Source organism: Callorhinus ursinus, unplaced genomic scaffold (genome assembly GCF_003265705.2).
Source record: "Callorhinus ursinus isolate GAN/ISIS: 27379988/994484 unplaced genomic scaffold, GSC_fseal_2.0 scaffold20, whole genome shotgun sequence".
Classification (NCBI taxonomy): domain Eukaryota; kingdom Metazoa; phylum Chordata; class Mammalia; order Carnivora; family Otariidae; genus Callorhinus; species Callorhinus ursinus.
The window spans coordinates 6111421-6136867 of record NW_027397082.1 but is presented as its reverse complement, the minus strand read 5'-3'; the positions used below and the strand labels follow the sequence as shown (position 1 = coordinate 6136867).

At 33.5% G+C, this 25447-nt stretch overlaps 1 protein-coding gene across 3 annotated transcripts in view; it reads left to right on the top strand.

Moving 5' to 3' along the window:
* ATRNL1 (attractin like 1) overlaps positions 1–25447 on the top strand; it is a 919082-nt gene that overhangs the window by 452500 nt on the left and 441135 nt on the right. For all 3 annotated transcript variants that reach the window (XR_012381651.1, XM_025881114.2, XM_073904148.1), the window contains exon 26: positions 8205–8283. Coding sequence is in view for 2 of the 3 variants with exons in the window: in XM_025881114.2 (XP_025736899.1) it covers positions 8205–8283 (79 nt within the window). In the remaining variant the exon portion in view is untranslated. The remainder of the gene's footprint in view (positions 1–8204; positions 8284–25447) is intronic.

The following is a 25447-nucleotide window of genomic DNA, read 5'->3' as shown; positions in this document are numbered from 1 at the left end:
GGATAGCAATTATTAGGAGGTAAATTACTTTTTAAAATAATATGTTTCTATATTTCAATATAATTCCCGAGTTTGTAACATTCTTCAGTGAAATAAGATATTAATATGCCCAAACCATCTTCTAAAATATGTATTTAAGACTTGAATTTTATGATCAATTAACCTCAAATTGCTATAAAATATTATCTCTTTTTGCATTTGGCCAACTAGATTACCACCAGAGGATATTTCTTTGTCACTAGAAACCTGCTTTACAATATAACCTTATACCACACTGTGTTACTTTTATTGAATTCTTTTTAATTTTTGCTAAATGAGAATACCTAATGAGTTCCATGGTTTTTCACATTAAGAATCCTTTCCATAATGACCATTTTATGAAGGTTAAACTCAAATTATTGAAATATCTCTCCCTAAGTTCCTACACTTTCCTTTTTTTTATCCCCGTAGCTCATGTACTTGCTTTTTTTTTACGTTTCTTTTCTGTTTTTTTCTATTTCCATTAGGAGGATTTTACTAAAGGGTGTTGAACCTTTCAGATCTTCTGGCATTATTATACAGCAGACTTTATTAAAAAATGAAAGCCCGATTATTCCTGCATGCCCCCCCACCCATATCTGTACCAAGGAGCAATAGGAGTTTTGTATAATATGATATAAAAAAATGAAAGAAAGCAGTGAAACTAGTTTTTCTCTGACAAAAGTGCCACATAGTGGATTAAAGGATGCCAGTGCTTGATGTTGCCTATTAAGACCTTTGACTTAAGAAATAAGTTAGGGAAAAGCTTATTAAACAGATAAACCCAGAAATCTTAGTCACTTTATTGAATAACAGTTTCTTACTCGACATCCATTGGGTGTAATTGGAACCAGTGGAAAGACAGGGTGGCGTGCAGGCACTGCTTTCCAGGATTGTCAGTAGGGACTGGGATTTTCTGATAGTCACAGAAGGATTAGTTTTCAGCAATGCTGGGTAAATTTGTCAGGTGTTTTTAGTTTTTTGCTGTTTAATAAAGCAAGTGTTCTTAAACTGGTTTTGTTTTATGTAGACTTCAAAAGAAGAACTGTAACTTTTATTTGCAGTTTGGTTTATTAGAAATCAAAAGCATTTATAAACATTACCTTGATATAAGGATAAAATTGCCAAATAGGACATCTAATGTCAGAAACAATTAATACATTTTTAAATCAGTTAAAGAACCAGTTCCATTCATTTAACAAAGCTTAACAACACCTACTATATGCCAGGAACTGAGATATATGTTACTGGGTTTTTAATATTTATTGGAGATTATTAAAATTTTATTAGAAGAATATTTAAACTATTTATTGATTTTGCCTATTTGTTTACATCATCATGGTTTCTCTTTACTTTTACTGATAACCTAATATGAATTAACATAGAGAGCATTTGCTGCAAACCCCTAAAGTATATATCTCCTCTTCACAAGAAGGTGAAATTATAAACAAGATTTTATACTGGCATTCTGCACCATTATAAAGATGACACTTTTTACTCGAGTCATGAAATTTAGATCTCAAAGAATTTAGATTCCTCATGGAGAAATTAAACCAGTCTTCACCATCTTGAACTGAATCACTATCACATAACTATTTGGGGGGATATACTGTGAATTACAGATTATTAAATAAAAATGCATTTTGGTGCTTAAGCTGTATTTAATTATTAAATGTAAATGAATTGATGTGTGTAGTATCGTCTATTTTTGCACATATTCTGAAAGAAACAGTTGGTAAGATTTGTTGTTGGATTCAGTACAGGGATTTTAAAGTTGAATGTGTTTTTACATTTTACCTGAAAAGTAATGGTAAATCAAAGAAGTTAGGAGAAAGGGAGGACTTGCAGTTTAAGACTTTTGTCACTTAAGTGACTTACTGAAATTCTCCATGACTCGGCTCTCTTATCTTTTAAATAAGTACATAACAGTATACATGGTAAATCATGTGTGATTGTGGTAATTAAATAATGTGGGTAAAACACATAACATAGTGCTTGGTACATATTACTGGATGGATGTTAGGTTTTTTTAATCATTATGAATGTTTTTCATGAGTTCTGATTGGGTACAGTAGATTGGAGGTGATGTATCTTTTATGTTAAAATACTTAAGTATATTGATAGGACTGAAATTCAGATAAATGGATCCTTGGTCTTTATCTGAAGTGTTTTTTGTTCTTTGTTTTGTTTTTTTTTTAGTGTTCCATGATTTATTGTTTGCGTATAACACCCAGTGCTCCATGCAGAACGTGCCCTCTTTACCCATCACGAGGCTAACCCATCCTCCCACCCCCCTCCCCTCTAGAACCTCAGTTTGTTTTTCAGAGTCCATTGTCTCTTATGGTTCGTCTCCCCCTCTGATTTCCTCCCCTTCATTCTTCCCCTCCTGCTATCTTCTTCTTCTTCTTTTTTTTTTTTTAACATATATTGTATTAATTCCTAGTACCATATTTTAACAGTTAAAATTTTAATCTGGAATATAACAAGGGAAGTGTACACAAATGATAATGATTAAGACTGGAGCACGGTTTCAAGCCATGATTGGCATATTGAGCTGGGAAACAGGGGGCTGGGCTTCTGTATTGAAAGGTATTTACCAGCATTCCACTAGATGTCCACCAAATGGTGAAAACAGACTACCGAATATTTTGGAGCACAAAACTCTCCTGATTGAGAACCAGTGAACTAGGGGGAAACATGTAGGCTTTTTAAAATATATAAAAAGCTTTAGCATATAGAAGAGGAATTGACTGATTCAGTGTAAACCAGAAGACAGAAGGAAGCATTGATTGATAAATTTAGAAAGAGCTTAATAGAAAAACATTGTTATAGATTGAGTTAGCTAAAAATAGAATGTAGAATGCAGTGACTAGTGAGTCAGCATCTTCTCAGCTTAGATGAGTGATTAGAGGCAGGATCACAGAGTTGTGCTCGATATTTCTTTCCTGGGAGGGTGTCTGAATTAATCTCTTGGATCACCTTAAATGATAAGATGCTCTCATTTTAGGAGGTATAATGATATAGTTTGGAAAATCATTCCAGTTGAGGTTATAGTTGAGGCCATGAGGATAACTGAGCTCGTTCTCTCTGAGAGCAAGAGAAGGTAACAGCATGGTGTGAACTGGGTTTTAGGGAATGTCCATAATTTAAAAGAGGGAACCTGGAATGCAGCGTACCTCACTGACCCTGTAGTGTGTCAGGAAGGATGAAGGGAAACCAAGAAAGTCAAGGAATTTCTTTGAAAAAAATTAATAAAATTGATAACCCCCTAGCGAGTCTTATCAAAAAGAAAAGAGGAAGTACCCAAATAAATAAAATCACAAATGACAGAGGAGAATTAACAACCAATATCACAGATACAAACAATTATGAGAGAATGTTATGAAAAACTATATGCTAACAAATTGAACAACCTGGAAGAAATGGATTAATTCCTAGAAGCATATAAATTATCAAAACTGAAATAGAAAGAAATAGAAAACTTGAACAGACCAATAACCAGCAAAGAAATTGAATCAGTAATAAAAAATCTTCCAACAATGACAAATCCAGGGCCAGATGGCTTCACAGGCAAATTTAACTAGACATTTAAAAAAGAGTTAATACCTAGTCTTCTCAAACTATTCCAAGAAATAGAAAAGGAAAATTTCCAGATTCATTCTATGAGGCCAGCATTACCCTGATACCAAAACCAGACAAAGACACCACAAAAAGAACTATAAGCCAGTAGCTCTGATGAACACGGATGCCAAAATTCTCAATAAAATACTAGCAAACCAAATCCAACAAGTACATTTAAAGATTCATTCACCATGATCAAGTGGGATTTACTCCTGGGCTGAAGATGTGGTTCAGTATTCGCAAATCAATCAGTTTGATATACCACATTAATAAAAAAGGGTAAGAACCCTATGATCCTTTTTGGGGCGCCTGGGTGGCTCAGTCATTAAGCATCTGCCTTCAGCTCAGGTCATGATCCCGGGGTCCTGGGATTGAGCCCCGTATCAGGCTCCCTGCTCAGTGGGAAGCCTGCTTCTCCCTCTCCCACTCCCTTTGCTTGTGTTCCCTCTCTCGCTGTGTCTCTCTCTGTCAAATAAATAAATAAAATCTTTAAAAAAAAGAACCCTATGATCCTTTCAATAGATGCAGAAAAAGCATTTGACTAAATATAGCATCCATTCATGATAAAAACCCTCAACAAAGTAGGGATAGAGGGAACATACCTCAACATTACAAAGGCTGTATATGAAAAACCTATAGTTAATATCATGCTCAGTGGGGAAAAACTGAGAGCTTTTCCTCCAGTCAGGAACAAAACAAGGATGTTCACTCTCATCATTGTTATTTAATATAGTATTGGAAGTCCTAGCCACAGCAATCAGACAACAAAAAGAAATAAAAAGCATCCAAATCAGCAAGGAAGAAGTCAGACTTCCACTATTTGCAGATGACATGATATTCTATATAGAAAACCCTAAAGATGCCACCAAAAAACTTCTAGAACTGATATTCAATAAAGTTGTAGGAGGCAAAAACAACATACAGAAATCTGTTGCATTTATATACATCAAAATAAAGCACAGAAAGAGAAATCAAGGAATCCAGCTCATTTACAATTGTTCCAAAACTGTAAGATACCTAGGAATAAACCTAACCAAAGAGGTAATAAACCTATACTTTGAAAACTATAAAACATTTATGAAAGAAATTGAAGATGACACAAAAAAGGGAAAACATTCCATGCTCATGGATTGAAAGAACAAATATTGTTAAAGTGTCTGTATTACCCAAAGCAATCTACACATTTAATGCAATTCCTATCAAAATACCAACAGCATTTTTCATAGAGCTACAACAAATGTCCTAAAATTTGCATGGAACCACAAAAGACCTCAAATTGCCAAAGCAACCTTGAAAAAGAAAAGCACAGCTGGAGGCATCCCAATTCCATACTTCAAGTTATATTACAAAGCTGTAGTATATGGCACAAAAATAAACACATAGATCAGTGGAACAGAATAGAAAACCCAGAAATGAACCCACAACTATATGGTCAGTTAATCTTTGACAAAACAGGAAAGAATATCCAAGGGAAAAAGGTCTCTTTAACAAATGGTGCTGGGAAAACTGGACAGCAACATGCAGAAGAATGAAACTGAACCAATTTCATACAGAAACACAAAAGTAAATTCAAAATGGAATATAGACCTAAATGTGAGACAGGAAACCGTCAAAATCCTAGAGGACAACACAGGCAGTAACCTCTTTGACATTGGCCATAGCAATTTCTTACTAGATATGTCTCCTGAGGCAAGGGAAACAAAAGTAAAAATAAACTACTGGGATTTCATCAAAACAAAAAGCTTCTGCACAGCGAAGGAAATAGTCAAAAACCTACTGCATAAGAGAAGATATTTGCAAATGATATATCTGATAAAGGGCTAGTATCCAAAATATATAAAGATCTAATACGGTGGCACCTGGGTGGCTCAGTTGTTAAGCGTCTGCCTTCGGCTCAGGTCATGATCCCAGGGTCCTGGGATTGAGCCCTGCATCGGGCTCTCTGCTCTGTGGGAAGCCTGCCTCTCCCTCTCCCACTCCACCTGCTTGTGTTCCCTCTCTCGTTGTGTCATTCTGTCAAATAAATAAACAAAATCTTAAAAAAAATCTAATATAACTCAACACCCAAACAACAAATAATTGAATTAAAAAATGGGCAGAAGGCATGAATGGATATTTTTCCAAAGAAGATATACAGGTGGCCAACAGACACTGTTGCATTTGTTGTAGCTCTATGAAACATGCACTGATGTTTACAGCAACATTATCTACAATAACCCAATTATGGAAAGAGCCCAAATGTCCATCGATTGATGAATGGATAAAGAGGATGTGGTAATGGAATATTACTTAGCAATAAAAAAACAATGAAATCTTGCCATTTGCAATGATGTGGATGGAGCTAGAAAGTATTATGCTAAGGGTAATAACTCAATCAGAGAATGACAAATACCATATGATTTCATCAATATGTGGAATTTAAGAAACAAAACAAATAATCATAGGGAAAAAAAGAGAGAGGCAAATCCAAGAACAGACTCTTAACAATAGAGAACAAACTATGGTGACCAGAGGGGAGGTGGGCGGAGAGGGAGAGGGGTGAAATAGGTGATGGGGATTAAGGAGTGCACTTGCTAGGATGAGCACCAGGTGTTGTATGTAAGTATTGAATTAATAAATTGTACACCTGAAACTGATATTACACTATATGTTAACTAACTGGAATTTAAATAAAAATTTTAAAAAAAGGAAATAAAGTATTAAGAAAGTTTTAAAGAATGGATGGCTAGTATTGTCAATTGAAAAGTGAACGTCTGTTAATAGAGAAAAGACCAGCTTATTTAATATGTAGAAAGTCACAGTGAGGAAAGTATCCTCTAAACTGTTGAATGTTTTATAAACATTGATCATTATTAATACTAACAACCTTATGAGTATATAAACCAGATGCCACATTGTGAGGAGTTAAATAGGACTAGGTTATGAGGAAATTGACATGAAGGTGGCTACATTGATTACTTGCTTGATAAACTAGAGGGAGCAATAGGGTCAATAAAATAAGGTTGTTGTTTTTATTTTTCAGGAGATATGGGACTTGGGCACTTTTGGAAATCTAAATTAAGATGAAATAAAAAGAAAGTATTAGGGGGGAGATAATTATTAAAAAACAAAAGGCACCTTACTGGTTAAAAAGTTAGGATCACAGGCTTTCTTCTTTTTTTTATCCACTTTATTTGATACTGGATAACAGATTAGGGAATGCAAATGGAAATACAACTCTTGTGAGATTACGTGCAAGATCAGAGAGTTCCTAACAGTTGGGGAGGAGAGAGTTTGAGGCTTACAACGCTGGATTTGAATTTTGACTCTACCACTTATTCCCTTTATGACTATCAGCAATTTATTTTGAACTTTCTGAGCATTGGATTTTTCTTTTTTATTCCGTCTGGGAGTGTTCTTATAAAACCAAACCCATGCATCAATGTGAAGGAAGTATTTAGCACAGTGTCTGAAATGTATTCAGCATTCATTGGATAAGTGCTAGAATTGCCATGGTCATCATCATTGAAGGATATTCTAAGATCTTCTCTTCTAGTGAAAAAAGGAGAAAAAGCATATTAAAGAATTAACAAGAGTAGAAAGTGCTAAAATTTGCACAGCTTATGAGTGAATCAATGAAAGAATACAAGGATTATCAGTTAAGGAGGAAGACCAGGTTTTTTGTAGTGACCAGTGACTAGTGAATTTGCTCATCTCTGGGTCTTTTCAGAGCATAATGTTTGACCACAGAGCAAAGGGAGAGAAAACAGTGATACATGATTGGAACCAATTAATCAGAGTCACGTGATTCTGTTATTTTGAGATTTGTTAGTCTCAAATCCCACTACTAACCAAGTATCCTGCATTTTTATAGCTTATTGCATATTTTGCCTAATATGTATAGACCATATGTATTAACACTGTAACTGAATTATTTCAGTGTAAACATTAGTGTATACCAGGTTTTCTCAGCTTCAACATGACTGATATGTTGGACTGGATAATTCTTTGTCATTGGGGACAGTCCTATGCACTGCAGAGTGTTTCGCAGCATCCCTGGCTCTCCTCATCTGATTCAAGTTGCACCCCTATCAATGTTGCGATAATCGCACATGTCTTCAGACCTTTGCCAAATGTGCCCTGGGGTGAGTGGGGAACAAAATTGTCTTCAGTTGAGAACCACTGGAATATTCTCATATCTAAAATAGTTGCTAATACAGATAAAATGAATAAACCTCTGAAATTTAAATTTATAAAATTGGCAGCTTTTATGACTCAGTAGCAATTCTAAATAGATTTCTGTTGCTGTATAAGACCAACAGAGCTGTAAATTTACATTCCTTCTGACAGGGAAAATCTTAAAGGTAGACTATACTGTATAACAAAAATATAAATAATTATTCTACCTGTATACTTTTTTACTTGAGAATATTTTAAACACTGCTAATTTATCTATTTTTGCTTTAATTATTTACCAAGTCAGAGTGGTTAGTTCTCTATATTTTTAAATTCTATGAATATTCTTAAATATTTCATTACATATTTCCAATGTGTTAAGCAGAAATTATTTGTGTTTTATTTTCCAGTTGTTTTTTATCCTTATTGCTGGTAGCTGCAGTGGTGTGGAAGATCAAACAAACATGCTGGGCTTCTCGGCGGAGAGAGGTATCAGTAACATTACTTAATCTTTTGTTTAAAGATCTGAGTAAACATAAATCTGTATTGCTTAATTAACATGTGCCACTCACATACAGAGTTTCAAATCAGCTTTACTTATTAAGATTGAACAAATTGATCTAGAATTTTTAAGCTTTAGAGCAAACTTTACTACTGTCATTTTAAGTCAGTATCTGTAGAAACATCGGTTAATTGCAATGTTAATTGCAAACAGTTACTTTAAATAGTGTTAGAATTCATATTGAATATATGTATTAATACTGTTGATTAAGTGATTTGTAATCTCTTTAGGTAGTTATAAAAACTATTTTTATAAGTATCCCTGTTGTAATTTAAAATAAAATTCTCACTGATAAATATTTATTTTTGGTTTTTATCACCTAGATTTTTTTAAGTAAGCAAATCTTTACCATTTTGTGATTATCTGATAATTCAGGTATGTTTGAAGTGCACCTCAATTTGATACATTTCTGTGTCAGAATTAATCATTTATGTTCCCTCTAATCCTAAAATTGATAAAAACAGTAGTACTCTTACAGAATAACTAAGGATATAAATATATTAGATAGTTTCTTAACTTTGTATATATTAGTTAATTGAAAGGAACAAAGCAATATAATAATCTGGGAATACAAATGTGCAATAGCTATACTTATATAATGAAAAAGCAAGTTTCTGTTTTTATTATTATAGTCTATGAGTATTGATATTAGCATGCTGTTATTAGCATTATTACTGTTCTATTTGCTGATGCTTTTCCCAGTATATTTTTATATATATAATTTTGTGCAACAGTATGAAGCAGTAGTATAATTGCTTATCATCTTTTTCTCCACATATAAAATAGTATATTCAAAGATTTAAAACTAATCCATAGAGTATTCTAAGCTATATAATTAGTGAATGAGAATGAGTTCTTCTTAATTATTCTTCAGTTTTCAAACATCCATTAAAACTCAGTGCTGCCTATAATATATTTGCAAACTTGACAGCCCTCCCCTAGAAATAAATAATTCATCTTGATCATCTCTGTCTCTCTGATTTTCAGTATATGGCCAAGGCAATATCAATGAGAATATACTTGGTATGACCCTATGATAAAAGTACTCCAATTAAAAAAAATCTTATTAAATATAAATACATAAATATTTGGCAAGAAGTGGAATTCTGTGTGGGAGTGAGCAGTCTTCTACACATGTTAAACCATCTGTTAGATGAAATTATGGATTCAGGAAAGTAAAAACAATCAGTAGGCAGGCAATGTGAAGGCCTTCCATAATGGCATAGGCCAAATGACAACTTATGCTTCTAATCATTAGAAAAGAAGTCAAGATCAATCAGGGAGCCTGGGTTCTGACCTCAATATGACTAACACTGTTTAAATATCTGATTTCTAAAGTTTATAAAATGGAACTATATGAATGTAGCATTGTGAAAAGATCAGTATACAACTCTGTCATTAACTAATTTCTGAAAATGGGTAAGTGTCCTAAATGAATTTCCTTTCCTCTAAAGAGAAGGGATTGTACTATATAACTAATCCCTCAAGCTCTAGAAATATTTATATATAATAACTAAAGTTTAGAAATAGTGTTAAATATTTGAGAAAACTAATGTGAATAGTTCATTTACCTATAAAACTTTCATACTTCTCAAGATGAGAAATTGCTTTTGGTTAGGATTATATCAATTCAAGGAAATAATGTTTTGCATATTAGAAGATCTGGCAAGCTGATATTAAACTTTAATTTTTAAAATACAAATTTAATTTATCTTTTTATTGGAAGTCAAAATCTTTCAAAATATGTGTTGCACATGGACAGAACAAGGGAGAAATAGGAAGGGAGATCTAGATTAGGACCACGGGGCCATTTCTAATCTGTGCTACTAAATATTACCATGTCTTCTTGATCTTCCCTCATTACAATGCCCCTCTTTCTAGAGCTCATCTAGGTAGTGAGTCTTATAATAATGATTGAATTTAATTTGCTACCTCTACTGAAGTAGAAAATTTATCTTGTTGAGAGGTCATGTGATGTTTATAATATCATGTTAAAAATATTGTGAGGTGTTTTCTCAAATATAATTTTACTAATCTTTTGAATACAGAATTCTAAATGTCTTGGAAACCATTCATACTTGGATGCCCAAGTAAAGAGGCCATTTTGATGACTCACACATCTGTTATTAGATAATAATTTTATATTATTAAAAGGTTGTCATTTTGGTCTTAAAGACCCAAAGACTTTTAACTACTATTATATTTGTTGTAGCTAATATAATAACTCCATTTTTAGACTTTATTTGGATAGAGGTTAAAATGTGTTTTTATTTGATCCTCCCTTTTTTCAGTTTTAACTATTAGGTTAACACAAATCTTACCAAAAGGGAAAGATCCCAGTATGTTTTCTTTCTGTGATATGTCACTTTCTCTAACATTAAGACATCAACTATTGTAAGCCTCAGAGGACCCCTATGATTAGTACAATGGCAATTTATTTGTAACAATAAATGAAAATTATTTAAAGGATTCTCCCTTCTTACTATTTCTGTGATTTTGTTAGAGGAATTGTACTATTTGCTTTTCTAAATATTAGGAGGGGGTTAAAATGAAAAAAAAAATCTTTGGGTTTTTAAAATATATTGTTTAATTCAGCCAGGGATGTTGCTTTTTTAAAAAGAAACTATTTCAAGCTTTGGTTTCTATATTGTTTTTGTGGTATAATTTTAGTAACAGAAGCCTATTATTGATGTAACACTTTTTGAATAACACTTCTGACAATTCAGGGGCTCTTAAAAACACAAAAACACAACTACAGAGGATTTTCATTTTAATATACCTCTTCATATAGGAACTTCACATTCATTTCTATGATAACCCTATTAAGAATATGAACATTTTATTGTGGGTGAGGTGCTGTGCTAATGAATGGAAACAATTGTTCAGTGAAAATATTTTAATACACTAGAAGGATGAGTTTTTTTTTAATAGTTTGTGCTTATTACAGAGGTATTAAAACATTTAATTTCAATGTTATATTCAATTTTAGATAAATAGTCATTACATTACAAAAATATTTGTTAGGAGCAAGTATATGTTAAAAGGAGTTTCTTGAAATATTGTCATGCTTAATAATCTTCATTTTTAAACTGAAATTTGAGTTTTTAGTAAGTACCATAAGGCACAAACCCATCAAAATATTTTAATTACTGCTTGCATTGAATATATTTAATCTTATATTTGACTAAGGTGAGTGAAAATATCCTGCATATCTTAAGAGTTACAAGAATTTATTTATTTTTTTTGGTTAAAAACATTTTTTCCCACATTTTGAGTAGTTTAATTATAGTTTGCCTCAGTGAAAATCTAACAGCAGGGGTGTCTTGGTAGCTCAGTTGGTTAAGGGTCCAACACTTGAATCTGGCTCAGGTCATAATCTCAGGGTCATGAGATCCAGCCTGGGATTGAGCCCTGCCTCAGGCTCCTCACTGGGTTCAGAGCCTGCTTAAGATTCTCTCTCTCCCCTCTCCCTCTGTTTCTCCCCGCCTCAATACCTCCCACTACTTGTGTAGGAGTGCACATACTTTTCTCTCTCTTTAAAAAAGAAAAGTCTGGGTGGCTCAGTTGGTTAAGCACCCAACTCTTGGTTTTGGCTCAGGTCATGATCTCAGGGTCCTGGGATCGAGCCTGTGTTGAGCTCTGTGGTCAACATGGAGTCTACTTGTCTCCTTCTTTCTGCCCCTCCTCCATTTGCATATGCACACGTGTGTGCGCACACTCACGCTTTCTCTCTAAAATAAATAAATCTTTAAAAAAAAGTCTAACTGCAAAATCCATATAATAATGGATTCCATTGGCAAATGTAAGGTTATTTATCTTTTAGGAAAATATTTATTTATTTATATATTTGAGAGAGCAATCATGGTAGGGGCGGAGTAGGACAAGCCAAGGGAGAGAGAGAATCTCAAGCAGACTCCCCACTGAGCGCCAAGCTGGAGTGGGGCTCCACCCAGGGCTCAACCTAATGACCCTGATGTCATGACCTGAGCCAAATCCAAGAGTCGGTGGCTTAACTGACTGAGCCACTCAGGGCCCCTAAGGTTATTTCTAATCAACTTCTTGTTACTAGTGGGTTTGTGTGTTTGAATGATTGTTTCATTTCCTATATCAGCAATTTTTCCTTCTTTAATTCTCTTAAACTTGCAGTCTTTAAAAGTTTAAAAAATATATTAATCTGGAGCTTTACCACATTATTTGCTTCTTTCATAATCAGGTATGCTTTTCTAATGCTTAAAAATCAATAAAAACAACATTGCCTGAGATAAGACAATGTCCACTGAGTGACTGACCTTGTGTTTATGATGCGCTACTTTCTTGCACATTTCATAATCATACTGCATGAAACCTAAATTTGAATTTAGCATTATCAACCTGAAATTTGAGTTAAAAATAAAAACCCAGAGATAGGATTCTAGTAGCTCTGAGTAGCAAACTTTTCTAGAGGCAAATATATTGCTTTTCTATCTATATCTAATTGTTTTATGGGCATAAAAATAGAAGAAGTAATAATATCATTAAGTTATACTTTACTGAGGTCATGTCATGGGTAAATAATTAATGATAGAATATTCTCTGAGAATATTCTAAATTTGTGGTAAATGGGTTCTTACTATTAATGCAGTGTCTCAGTGTTTTATGAAATGAGTTGCTCTACCTCCTTAGACACCCAGCTTATTTAGAGAGAGAGGAGTGAGCACAGTGAAGAGAATAATGAGAAAATGTTATTTTGGGTGGAGAAATTAAACTTAATTAATTATATACTGTATATGCAACTTCTGATAGAATTTCTTAGTACTTTAAGAATCTATTTTATATAATTTTAAACATTTTAATATCTAAAGATTTCCATAAAACATGTTCTTTTGTCAAAACAAGATTTTTTTAAACCATAAATAATGCACTCAAATAAATCTCTCTCTTTGCATTTAATGGTCTTAGTGTTAATTTATTTTTTCTTATTTTCTCTTATTGCATTTCAAAATGTAATGATTCCCTGGCTTTAATTTTTTTCACTTTATCCTGTAAGACTACAAATTACAGATGTTCATCATGCCTATTTATATTATAGTTTTAAAAATTAGCCTAAATCTACTTAAAAATGACTTGAAATGAGAAGTCAGATATGTATGGGGGCATACGATTTGAAAGTTAACTGATTCTTGCCTTCTATACCTGTTGCCAAAATCTTATTGTAGATATAGTGCTTTCATTTTGTTCAATTTAGTAAAGATGTATTAATCTCTTGCAATATTCCAGACAGATTGATAAATAGTGCAGGTTTAAAGAAAAAGACACAGATCCTTTTTTTGTTTTGGAAATTCATAGTTTTAGCAATTTCAATAAGATACACACACATACATGTACATAATCTCTAAGGAACACTTCAATTTACTTTGTTGTGGTGTCATCCATTGGGGGAGATATAGTATATTAAAAAGTTTTCTGGAAGTGGGATTAGTAATGGAAGTAAATGTAAACTGTTGTATAACTGTACATAGAGTTAATTTCTAAAAAAAATGTGATAAAAACTTTTAGCATTGTTTGTACTATACATTTCTTAATACAATTATAACAATTGCCTAAAATATAATATTTATTGTTATCTTTAATTTAGACCCAATTTTTTATATAGCTTAATAAATGGCCCAGAATATTGAATTTCTGTCAATAAATTTTAATCTGATTCAACATGTTATATATTTGATACATACACACAAATGTATCTCCTTATATATGTCTCTGATGTATATGTTTTTATACTAAAAACATTCATTGTTTTAAAATTCCAATTTAACTGAATATCCTATATTTTCATTTGCTCTGCCTGGCAACCCTGTTTCCAATACAAATGCTCACTCTGGAGCTGAGGGGTAGCTTCAATGCTACAAAATCCACATGGACTGAGAGAGAGAGAGAAAGGACTAATTCTCCAAAGTTAAATGTTGATTTGTTTTCAAAACAAGGGGAGTTATACTGGACAAACAAAAAATAGAAAATGTTTGCTTTGCATATTACTTATTAAAATTGAAAGAAAAACTCTGACTTAACAACTATATTTATAGGAATATAAAACATAAGCCTGCCTACTTTTTCAAAATATATTCATACAAAGATACTTATAGAGGGTTTTTTTGTATATCAACAGGTTTATGTCATTCAAAAGCTTCTTGAAATAATTATATTTTCTTATAATGGGATATTATGTAACTGGAAACTAAGAATATAGTAGATAGGTATGTGTAAAATGAAACATTATTCCTTCATTCAACAAATATTTAATGAACAATTAGTATTGTTCCAAGCACATTTTTAGAGGAATATAGCCACAAACAAACAGGAATCACAGTTCTTGAAAACTACAGGTCTTAAAAATATGTTATTAACTGGGACATGCTGATATATAGTATTATAATGTTTCCATTTGTGTAAATCACACACATAAACACCCACACATGCATTTATTCATGGAGATTTTGAGAGAATTGCCAATATTATCTCTGGATTGTGGGATTGGTATTTGGTAAAAAAGAATGATTATGTTATTTCATAATTGTAACACAAACAACTAAATTTCAGGAAAGTAGAGGGCACAATCTAACATTTTGGTGTTGGGCATTTAACAAAAATAGTATTTCATCCTCACTCTAGAAGATATATATTATTTCCCTTTTAGCTATATAAGGAATTTGAGGGGAGTTGTGTGCAATGATCAAAGCTCATAAGTAGTAAATGAAAGAGCAATGATTTTTAATTAAGTTTGTCAGATTCCAAAACTCAAGCTCTCTGAACCATACAAGGAACATTAAAGATAGCCTGAGTTTGAACAGGTTTGATTTACTGCTTATAGTCATAGTTGACCACTTATAATAACCTATGAATCTGCCATAGGGGAATATGATGTATTTCAGCTAATATTATGATAACTCAATCATTATTTGATATACTACTTAGAAGGAAAATACAGTGACAATTAAACTATCCCATAGTACTCTCACCACTAAGAATATTTATTTTATACTTACTGAAACAGCTCTTATAGACTTACTTAGATAGAAATTTTATTATATATCATTCACATAATATACATCGAAAGGAAAGTATAAGCAGTAAATTGGTAAGGTATTGCTAAAACTTATTCACATTCATAGTCCAATTTTTTATAAATCATTTTTGATTCAGGTAAAAATGTTTTGTATCACATAGTATCATTGACTAGAAGAATTTAATTTGTGTCTGTGCAGGGCATGGCATATATATCATAAATGCCCTCTGGGCCAGTTGTGGTTGTGTGATTTCACTGATTATAAGACACATGATGGGAAAACAAGGGACACCTGGGTGGCTCAGTAGTTAACTGTCGGCCTTCGGCTCACAGGATCCCAGGGTCCTGGGATGGAGCCCCATATTGTGTTCCCTGCTCCACAGGAAGCTGCTTCTCCCTCTCCTACTACCCCTGCTTGTGTTTCCTCTCTTGCTCTCTCTCTCTCTCTGTCAAATAAATGAATAAAATCTTAAAAAAAAAAAAGATGGGAAAACAAAATGTCTTAGAATCAGAATATGGTAGGGCCTACTTTATAAGGTTTTTAGTACTAAGTGAGTTAATGCACACTAAGTGCTCACCTCTCTGCCTTTTCTTTACCAGACTTCAACAAATGTTAGCTGTTATTGTTGTTGATATGTAATATAAATAATGATTAACATTATGTTATTCATTAATATTAGTAACAGCAACTCCTGTATATTTTGGATTCTTCTGCTCCATGTATACTCTAACACAGTTGTTTTCAATTCAGTAGACCCTTTAGAATCACCTGTTGATCTTAAAAAAATTATATTTATATATCCTTGAGCGCCACTCCACTGTTCTACCCCCACCAGACCTATAAATCAGAATTCTGTGAGACTCAGCTTTATGAGTCTATTTTTATTTTTTTTTAAATTTTAAAAAGATTTTATTTATTTATTTGAGAGAGAGAGAGATAGTGAGGCAGGAACACAAGCAGGGGGAGTGGGAGAGGGAGAAGCAGGCTTCCTGCAGAGCAGGGAGCCCGACAAGGGGCTCAACCCCAGGACCCTGGGATCATGACCTTAGCCGAAGGCAGACGTTTAACGACTGAGCCACCCAGGCGCCCCATGAGTCTATTTTTAAAGCCCATAATCGATTCTAATATACACCATTGGCATTGAAACTTTACTTTGGCTTTTACTCTTAGAGAGATGGAAAACCACTGAAGGGTTTTCAATAGAGGAGGTAAGTGATTTGAGTTAAAAAAGATATGATTTTTAAACTGATAATTTTACAGCTGTGTTGAGACTAGACTAAGATAGACAACTGTGGACATAGGGAGACTAGTAAGGAGGTTACTCCTCTAACTGGTGAGAGATAATGATCACTCAAATCAAAAGGTGGCAGTGGATATGGCAAGAAGTGATCAGATTATGGATATGTTTTGAAGATAACAAAATTGGATGGATGGGGAGGTGTGAGAAAGTATTAAACCAATCATGACTTCAAAAGAGTATAAACCAAGCATGACTTGAAGGTTTTGCCTGAATAACTGTAAAGATAAAATTGCCATCAACTGAAATGGAGTTGATTGCAAGTAAAATTGGTGTGGGGAAAGGAGTTCAATTTTTACATGTTAAGTTTGAGATATCTACTGGACATCCAATTAGATAAGTCAAGGAAGCAGGAATTGGCTCTGGCAAAAGGCAAAAGATTTGAGCAGGAGAGATAAATTTGGAGTCTCAATCTATCAATGGTATTTAAAGGCATGGGCCTAGTGATATCCCCAAAAGAGGAGAATTAAGCCCTAAGGCATTCATACTTAATGTAATGGGTTGAATATTTCCCCTCCCAAAGCCACATGTTGAGGCCCTAAACCCCAACATTACGGTATCTGGAACTGAGGCCTTTAGGAGGTCTTTGGTTTATGTGATGTTGATAGTCTCATGATGGAATTAGTGCCCTTTACAAAGAGGAACAGGGAAAGAATGCTTTCTCTCTGACAGTACACAAAGAAGAGGCCATGTGAGCACACAATGAGATGGAAGCTGTCTGAAAGCCACAAAGATGGCCATCTCCAACAACCAAATCCGCCAGCACCTTGATCTTGGACTTCCTAGCCTTTGGAACTGTGAGAAATAAATGTCTCCTGTTTAAGTCATTCAGTTTATGGTATTTTGTTATAGCAGCCTAAGCTGACTAAGACATTCAAGATATCAGAGAGAAGACAAAATCAGCAAGGAATACTATGAAGTTGGAGAAAAGCTAAGTGAATGTGGACTCTTGGAAGCTGAGGAAACACTGTAGAAGAGAAAAGCATTTTCAACTGTCTCACAGGCTGCTGATGGGCAAAACAAAATTATAACTGAAAATTAATCCTTGGATTTAACCATTTGGAAGTCATTTGTGACCTTGGCAAGAGGAATTTTAATGGATCAATAACTATGAAAGCTCAACTGAAGTGTGATTAAAAGAGAACAGGAAGCGATGACTTCTGGAGTACCAGTAAGAGGAGCTCCATGGACTTACAACCATAGCTGACAAACAATAACTGGTGAAAATTATTTTTAAAACAAATAAACATCCATTTAAATCTCTGGAATCTGTCTTAAGTGCATATAGTAAATGAAAAACCAATTATTCAAGAAAATCTAAATCTTAGTTAAAAAAAAAAAGGCCTGTGGCATTTGAGCCATGACCTGTTCTCTTCTTCTCCCCTCTCAGCTCAGTATAACCAGCATTTCTCATCTCCCACCCGACGCTTGCCCAGTTATATATTGTAGAGGTTCTATTTCGGTAAAAGCAACTGAGATCTGAGACTCTCTTCCTTCACCAAGCCTTGTCTTGTAGGTCAGAGTTCTTCCTCAGGGAGAGTAGGCTGAGAATTCCAGGGTCCCAATTGCCCTCATCACGCTTTGCTCAAGGGGTGGAGATTTCATGCCAATAAAGACAATCTGAAAATATAAGAGGCTACAATGCCTGTCTGGGACCTTCCTCATCAAATATCATTTGAGAGAGATATGGGCCACTCTCTCCACCATCAGCTCTGGAGCTGTGGCACAGAAATTTTTTCCAGGGGAATAAGTTTGTTTGAAACAACCAAGGAGAAGTTCAACCCTAATGGCTTCCTTGAAAAAAATGGACATTGTGGTAGTAAGCAATGCAGAAGAGGCTGATAGCTCCACCGTAAATCAGCTAAAGGTTTACCAGAAAGATCCAGTGATAGAGAAGGTTAAGATCTCTCCGGGGTTTATAAAAAATGTCAAACACTGGTCTCAAATATTACCCTACAATGGACCCAAAATTAATTGAATCAGATTAGGAAGCAATTTAAACATCAGAGCATTATCAAAAACAGTAATCAGTTCTCAGTTCACAGAGGTTAACAGCTGGGTGTGATACCAAAGGACGCAGGGGGCTTAATAGAAAGATCTTGGATAGACACAAAGAGAGCCCTGATAAAACCAGTTATCCCACACGACCATGCACATGGTCAAAGCTGCATCCTCTGAGGAACAACATCACAGGCTGCATTGCAGAGAAAACAGACTTTACTAAAATAGCCCCACCAAGTCACTAAACAAATAGGCATATAAAAACAAAACTTGTGGGGGGGGGGCAGGAAGAGAATCACTACACAGAATTGCTGTAATCTATTACCTAAAATGTCAGTGTTTTTCAACAAAAAATTATGGGACATGCCAAAAAAGGGAATTGTGGCTCATAGGACAAATAGCAGCAGGCGACAGAACATGATTGTCAGAGGGCCCAGCTGTCAGAATTAACTGACCAAGACTTCAGAGCAGCTGTTGTAAACATGTCCACAGAACTAAAGGAAACCATGATTGAGGTAGGATAGAAATATCTCATAAAACATAATATCAATAAAGATAAAATTATAAAAAAGGAGAAGCTAATGGAAAATCAGGAATTGAGAAGTACAAAACCATGATAAAAACTTTCCTAGAAAGACTCAATGAGAGATTTGAACTTGCAGAAGAAAAGAATTTATGAGCTTGAAAACGGATCAGTAGAGGTTATGAAACAAGAACAGAGAGAAAAAAGAATGAAGGAAAGTAAACAAAGCCTAAGAGAAATACAGAATACCAGTAAGTGCACCAATATATGCATAAGAAGTTCCACAAGGAAAAAAAAAGAGTACCACAAGGAAAGAAGAAAGGAGCAGAAAAAAAATATTTGAAGAAAGGCTGGCTGAAATTTAAAAATACATAGAGATGGATGAAAATGAAAACACAATACCAGAACTCATGGGATGAAGCTACAGCAGGGCTCAGTGGGAAATAAATAACTGTGCATGCCAACATTTAAAAGGAAAAATATCTTCAATCAGTAGCCTATTTTTTTAAGTTTTTATTTAAATTCCAGTTAGTTAACATACAGTGTAATATTAGTTTCTGTGATTGAACACTAGCGTACAACACCTGGTGCTCATCACAAGTGTACTCCTTAATCCCCATGACCTATTTCACCCATCCCTCTACCCACTACCACTGGTCACCATCAGTGTGTTCTCTAGAGTCAAGAGTCTGTTTCTTGGTTTGCCTCTCTCTCTCTTTCTCTTTTTTCCCCTTTGCTTGTTTGTTTTGTTTCTTAAATTCCGCATATGAGTGAAAGCATATGGTATTTGTCTTTCTCTGACTGTTATTTTGCTTAGCATAATACTCTCTAGTTCTATCCTAACCTTTCACCTTAAGAAACTTGGAAAAGAAGAACAAATTAAATCTACAGGAAACAGAAAAGGAAGGAAATAATAAAGATTAGAGAAGAAATTAATGAAACAGAGAACAAGAAAACAACAGAGAAAATCAATGAAAACAAAAGTTGGTTCTTTGAAAAGGTCAATAAATTAACAAAATAGATTGACCAAGAATAAGAGAGAAGACTCAAATTACTAAAATCAATAATAAAAGAAGAGATATTATTACTGAACGTTCAGAAATAAAAAGTATTCTAAGGGTATATTATGAACATCAGTATGCCAACAAACTGAAAAATTTAGATGAAATGGAAAATTCCTAGAAAGGCATAAAACTGCGAACACTGATTCAAGAAGAAATAGATTCTAGTCTGAATAGATCTATAAAAAGCAAAAAGATTGCATTAGAAATTTTAAAACTTCCACTAGATGCATCAACAACCTGTCGGCAACAAGCACAAGTAATTGAATAAATAAATAGTTGGAGGAGAATTATTCTCACATGCAGAGACATCCAAATAATTGGTGTAGATATATTGCCCTTAGGAAAGTAGAGCATAACTTCATACTCCTTAATGTGAGCTGAATGAACATAGTGACTTCCTTGAGTCGCAGCTGTACTAGAAATAATGCCAATTGGACTTGACACACACTGTCATTATCTAGAACTTACCTGGTATTCTGGTCACATGGTACATTGTGTTTATTTTTTTAAGTTTTTTTATATCAATATAATTTTAGTTTAATTTGGTTTATTGCCATTTACTGAAATGATTCATATATTTTAAGTGATATTTAGGTGAACCACTATTGGAGTATGTTGAATGAACATGGTATTAGATTCACTTATGAATCTAATATTGAAATGTTAGTCATTTTAGTCTATTAATTATTCTGAGTCAAAATTCCATTGTGATATTATAACCAATACTTTGAACAAGGACAGACAATCAAAGGATTTTTTTTTTATTCCCACAGACCATTCAAACTCATTTTGCTCAGCCAATTTGTTCCTGTTCCTTGAGTAGCTAGGGACAGGCATGATTTTTTTTCCTCCTTTCTTTTCTAGACACATGTTTTTCCATTTCCTGGATAATTTGATATAACAAGATTTTATTCTAATGGTGGAAGAGATTTTTAGAAGTCATTCTCTGTGTTGGAAGTAAACATGGGCAGATTGCTATCAAATTAAGCATCAGTTTTGTTCTTTTTACTTTTTGCATTTTGTCTTAATATCTACTTTTATAGGTGATATATCTGTGTTTCAGAATTTAAAATGTGCATCCATGTTACCTAGTCACACACTTCTTCCCTTCTCAGAATCAATGTAATCAGGTTTTGTGTGTGTATGTTTGTGTGTATTTTAAATTTTGATGCATACACCAGTAAATGTGAACATATATTCTTTTACCACATTACTTACTCTAATGGTAGCATGTTATATACACCCTGTTTGGTAGATTTTTACATAACTTTTAAGGTCTAATAAATCCTTGACTTCTAAATTATTACTAACTTAAAAGTAATATTTCTCATCTATTAATGAGCAATCAAGATGTATAAATTAATACTTTCATGATACATCACATTTTGACTTTTTAAATCTTTTTTTCTGTTCTATTTATTTCTACAGTGGAGTCATACACTTAGAATATTCTTTCAGAGATTTTTTTAAAGAATTCCAAAATACCAGTCTAGCTATGTAATTCTGAGAAATAATTCTTAAAACTACATCCAATGGAGTATTTCTCGAAAACTCATGGCTCTTGTTCAAATGTATAATAGTTGTATAAGAAAAATTACTAAGTATTTCAGTAAGAAATTTAAGGCACAGCAAGCTAAATCATAACATTAGAGAGTTAAATTAAAATATTGGCAAATTACTTTAGACCTTGTAAATTGTTTGAAATATGAACAAATGAAAAATAATAAAATTTGGCTTTTTGCTACATTTCCTTCATTAAATTAAAAGAACCAATTATATATAAATAACTGATTTCTCTGTTGGTGTGGAAAGACTTTCTAATTGTATAGTCACTACATCATGCAATTATAAATTTGTACCCTATCAATGTTTGAAAGAATGGTACACACTTACGGCACTTAAGTACTGGTCTTCAGTCTAGTACATTTAGAGCAACTTGTGTTTATTTACCTTGGACAAATTCCTTGCTTAGGAAGTTGACTTACAATGATTTTGAAACACAAACTCTCCACCTGCTAATAATTTTAAATATATCCAGATTTAAAATCTACACATAGTATTTTCAAGTAAAATATGTAAGATTATAATTAAAAATCCAGAAGTCATCATTTATCTGGACAGTTTCCCTTTCACTATGTGTAATTATTGCTACTGGTATAAAATCATATTTTTCTTAAAAATACCAAGTTTTTAGCATTATTTACAATAACTAAAATATGGAAGCAAACCAAGTGTCCATTGATAGATGAATGGATATAGATGTGGTGTGTATGTATGTATGTATGTGTGTGTGTATATATATGTACATATATATATATACACATAATATTTACATATATATTTGTTTATAATGGAGTATTACTCAGCCACAAAAAAGGATGAAATCTTGCCATTTGAAAGAATATGGGTGGAGTTAAAGAGTATAATACTAAGTGAAATAAGTCAGTCAGAGAAAGACAAATACCATATGATTTCACTCATACGAGGAATTTAAGACACAAAACAACCAAAGGAAAAAAGAGACAAATAAACCAGACTCTTAAATATAGAAAACAAACTGGTGGTTACCAAAAATGAGGTTGGTAGGGGGGAAGGGTAAAATAGGTGAAGGGGATAAAGAATACACTTATCGTGATGAACACTGAGTAATGTATTGAATTGTTGAATCACTGTATTGTATACCTGAAGCTAATATAACACTATCCTTAATTATACTGGAATTTAAAAAAATAAAAATAAAACTGAATGCCAAGTTATTTCTGTAAAAGAACATCAGTTTCAATAAAGTGTACTTAGTCTATTTTAAAGTGCCTCACTAAAAATATTAACTTCTTATTTCTTCTTAATACAACCTGAAGTTCTGACATTGTGGACTTCAATGAGGTTTATAGTTGGAATACTGACTTTGACTTTCAAAAGCCATTTATAATTGTTTAAACAATTCTGTATAAGGCTCATAATTAAATCAAAATGAGAGATATACACCATTCTTAGAAGCTGGTTGCATATTATATCATCGATATAAAACATTTATCTCAAATAGATATAGACAATTTATTATTGCTTTCAGAATAGTTATTTGCCTAACACACGAACTAACATGAATTAAGCAGTAAATCAGTTTTACTTCCTTTAGATAATTAGTAATTTACATATAACCTTTGGCAATTCTTTTATCTTAGGGTACTGATACAAGTTGTGTAAAATTATTTTCTATATAGAAAATGCTTTGAAATGTACCATCTAATTAAAATGCACTATTATTTTAGGGTAGTTGTGTTCTCACTGATACTATAGAGACTACTATGGATATTTAAGGAATCTGAATGGAATGTATAAGGAAGCTAAATTATAACATTTATGGATGATGCAGGTCATTTTATCAATTAGTTGGAACAAGTGAAAAATGCCAAAGTATTTAGAGTATTGCATTTTTTATATATCCTGTACTAGAAATTATACTATTTTTTGCCATAAGAGCCTATTTGATATCAAGGTATACATTAAAAGGATAAGTTCATAAAATACACCAGGTAAGAAGGTAAGACTGATTGTGAATGCAGGAATCCTACCCAAGGGTTCTAACATAGACCTCTGGAGGCTTCCCCAAAAGTGAGGGCATCAATACATTAATAACCAATTATCACACACTAGTTTGTTAACCAAACCCCAGTTACTGGCAGCTAAAATCCAGTGTTGGAGAAGACACAGTAAATGGTGTACTTGCCTGTCAGATAGGTCATGCAAAATGCATTTGCTCAAAGCACCTTATTTGCTTAACATATTGCTTAGCAACTATCCAGTATTGGGTAAATAATTCTATTGACTTTCATTTTAAAACTTTGAAAATTTCATAGGTTTTTATTGAGTATAGAATCTTGTGGTGGCTAGAAACTTAAGTGGCTGGATGATGATTGTTCAGAATATTAATATCTTGGATCATAGCTTTTTAATCTTAATATTTTATGAATTAGAATTAATAAATGTTTTAGACTGCTATCCTGTTTTTATTTAGTTTGTATGGTAAAGTGAATTACTCTGCTTTAATATATTGCTGAGATGTATTGGGGTAATTTTTTTAATTAACATCTCATTTTGTTTTAGAAATTAATTCATAATTAGGGTTTTCCTAACTAAATTTGTTTTCCATTTAATTTTTTAGTAGTTTTATTTTTTTAAATTTTTATTATTATGTTAATCACCATACATTACATCATTAGTTTTTGATGTAGTGTTCCATGATTCATTCTTTGTGCATAATACCCAGTGCTCCACACAGAACGTGCCCTCTTTAATACCCATCACCAGACTAACCCATTCCCCATCCCCCTCCCCTCTAGAACCCTCAGTTTGTTTTTCAGAGTCCATAATCTCTCATGGTTCATCTCCCATTCCAATCCCCCCCCTTCATTCTTCCCCTCCTGCTATCTTCTTTTTTTTTTTTTTAACATATATTGCATTATTTGTTTCAGAGGTACAGATCTGTGATTCAACAGTCTTGCACAATTCACATTGCTCACCATAGCACATACCCTCCCCAATTTCTATCACCCAGCCACGCCCTCCCTTCCACCCCCTACCACTCCAGCAACCCTCAGTTGGTTTCCTGAGATTAAGAATTCCTCATATCAGTGAGGTCATATGATACATGTCTTTCTCTGATTGACTTATTTCACTCAGCATACCACCCTCCAGTTCCATCCACGTTGTTGCAAATGGCAAGATCTCATTCCTTTGGATGGCTGCATACTATTCCATTGTATATATATACCACCTCTTCTTTATCCATTCATCTGTCGATGGACATCTTGGCCCTTTCCACAGTTTGGCTATTGTGGACATTGCTGCTATAAACATTGGGGTTGCACGTACCCCTTCAGATCCCTACATTTGTATCTTTGTGGTAAATACCCAGTAGTGCAATTGCTGGATCGTATGGTAGCTCTATTTTCAACTTTTTGAGGAACCTCCATATACTTTTCCAGTGTGATTGCACCAGCTTGCATTCCCACCAACACTGTAGGAGGGTTCCCTTTCTCCACCTCCCCACCAACATCTGTCATTTTCTGACTGGTTAATTTTAGCCATTCTGACTGGTGTGAGGTGGATTTGATTTGGATTTCCCTGATGCCGAGCGATGTTGAGCACTTTTTCATGTGTCTC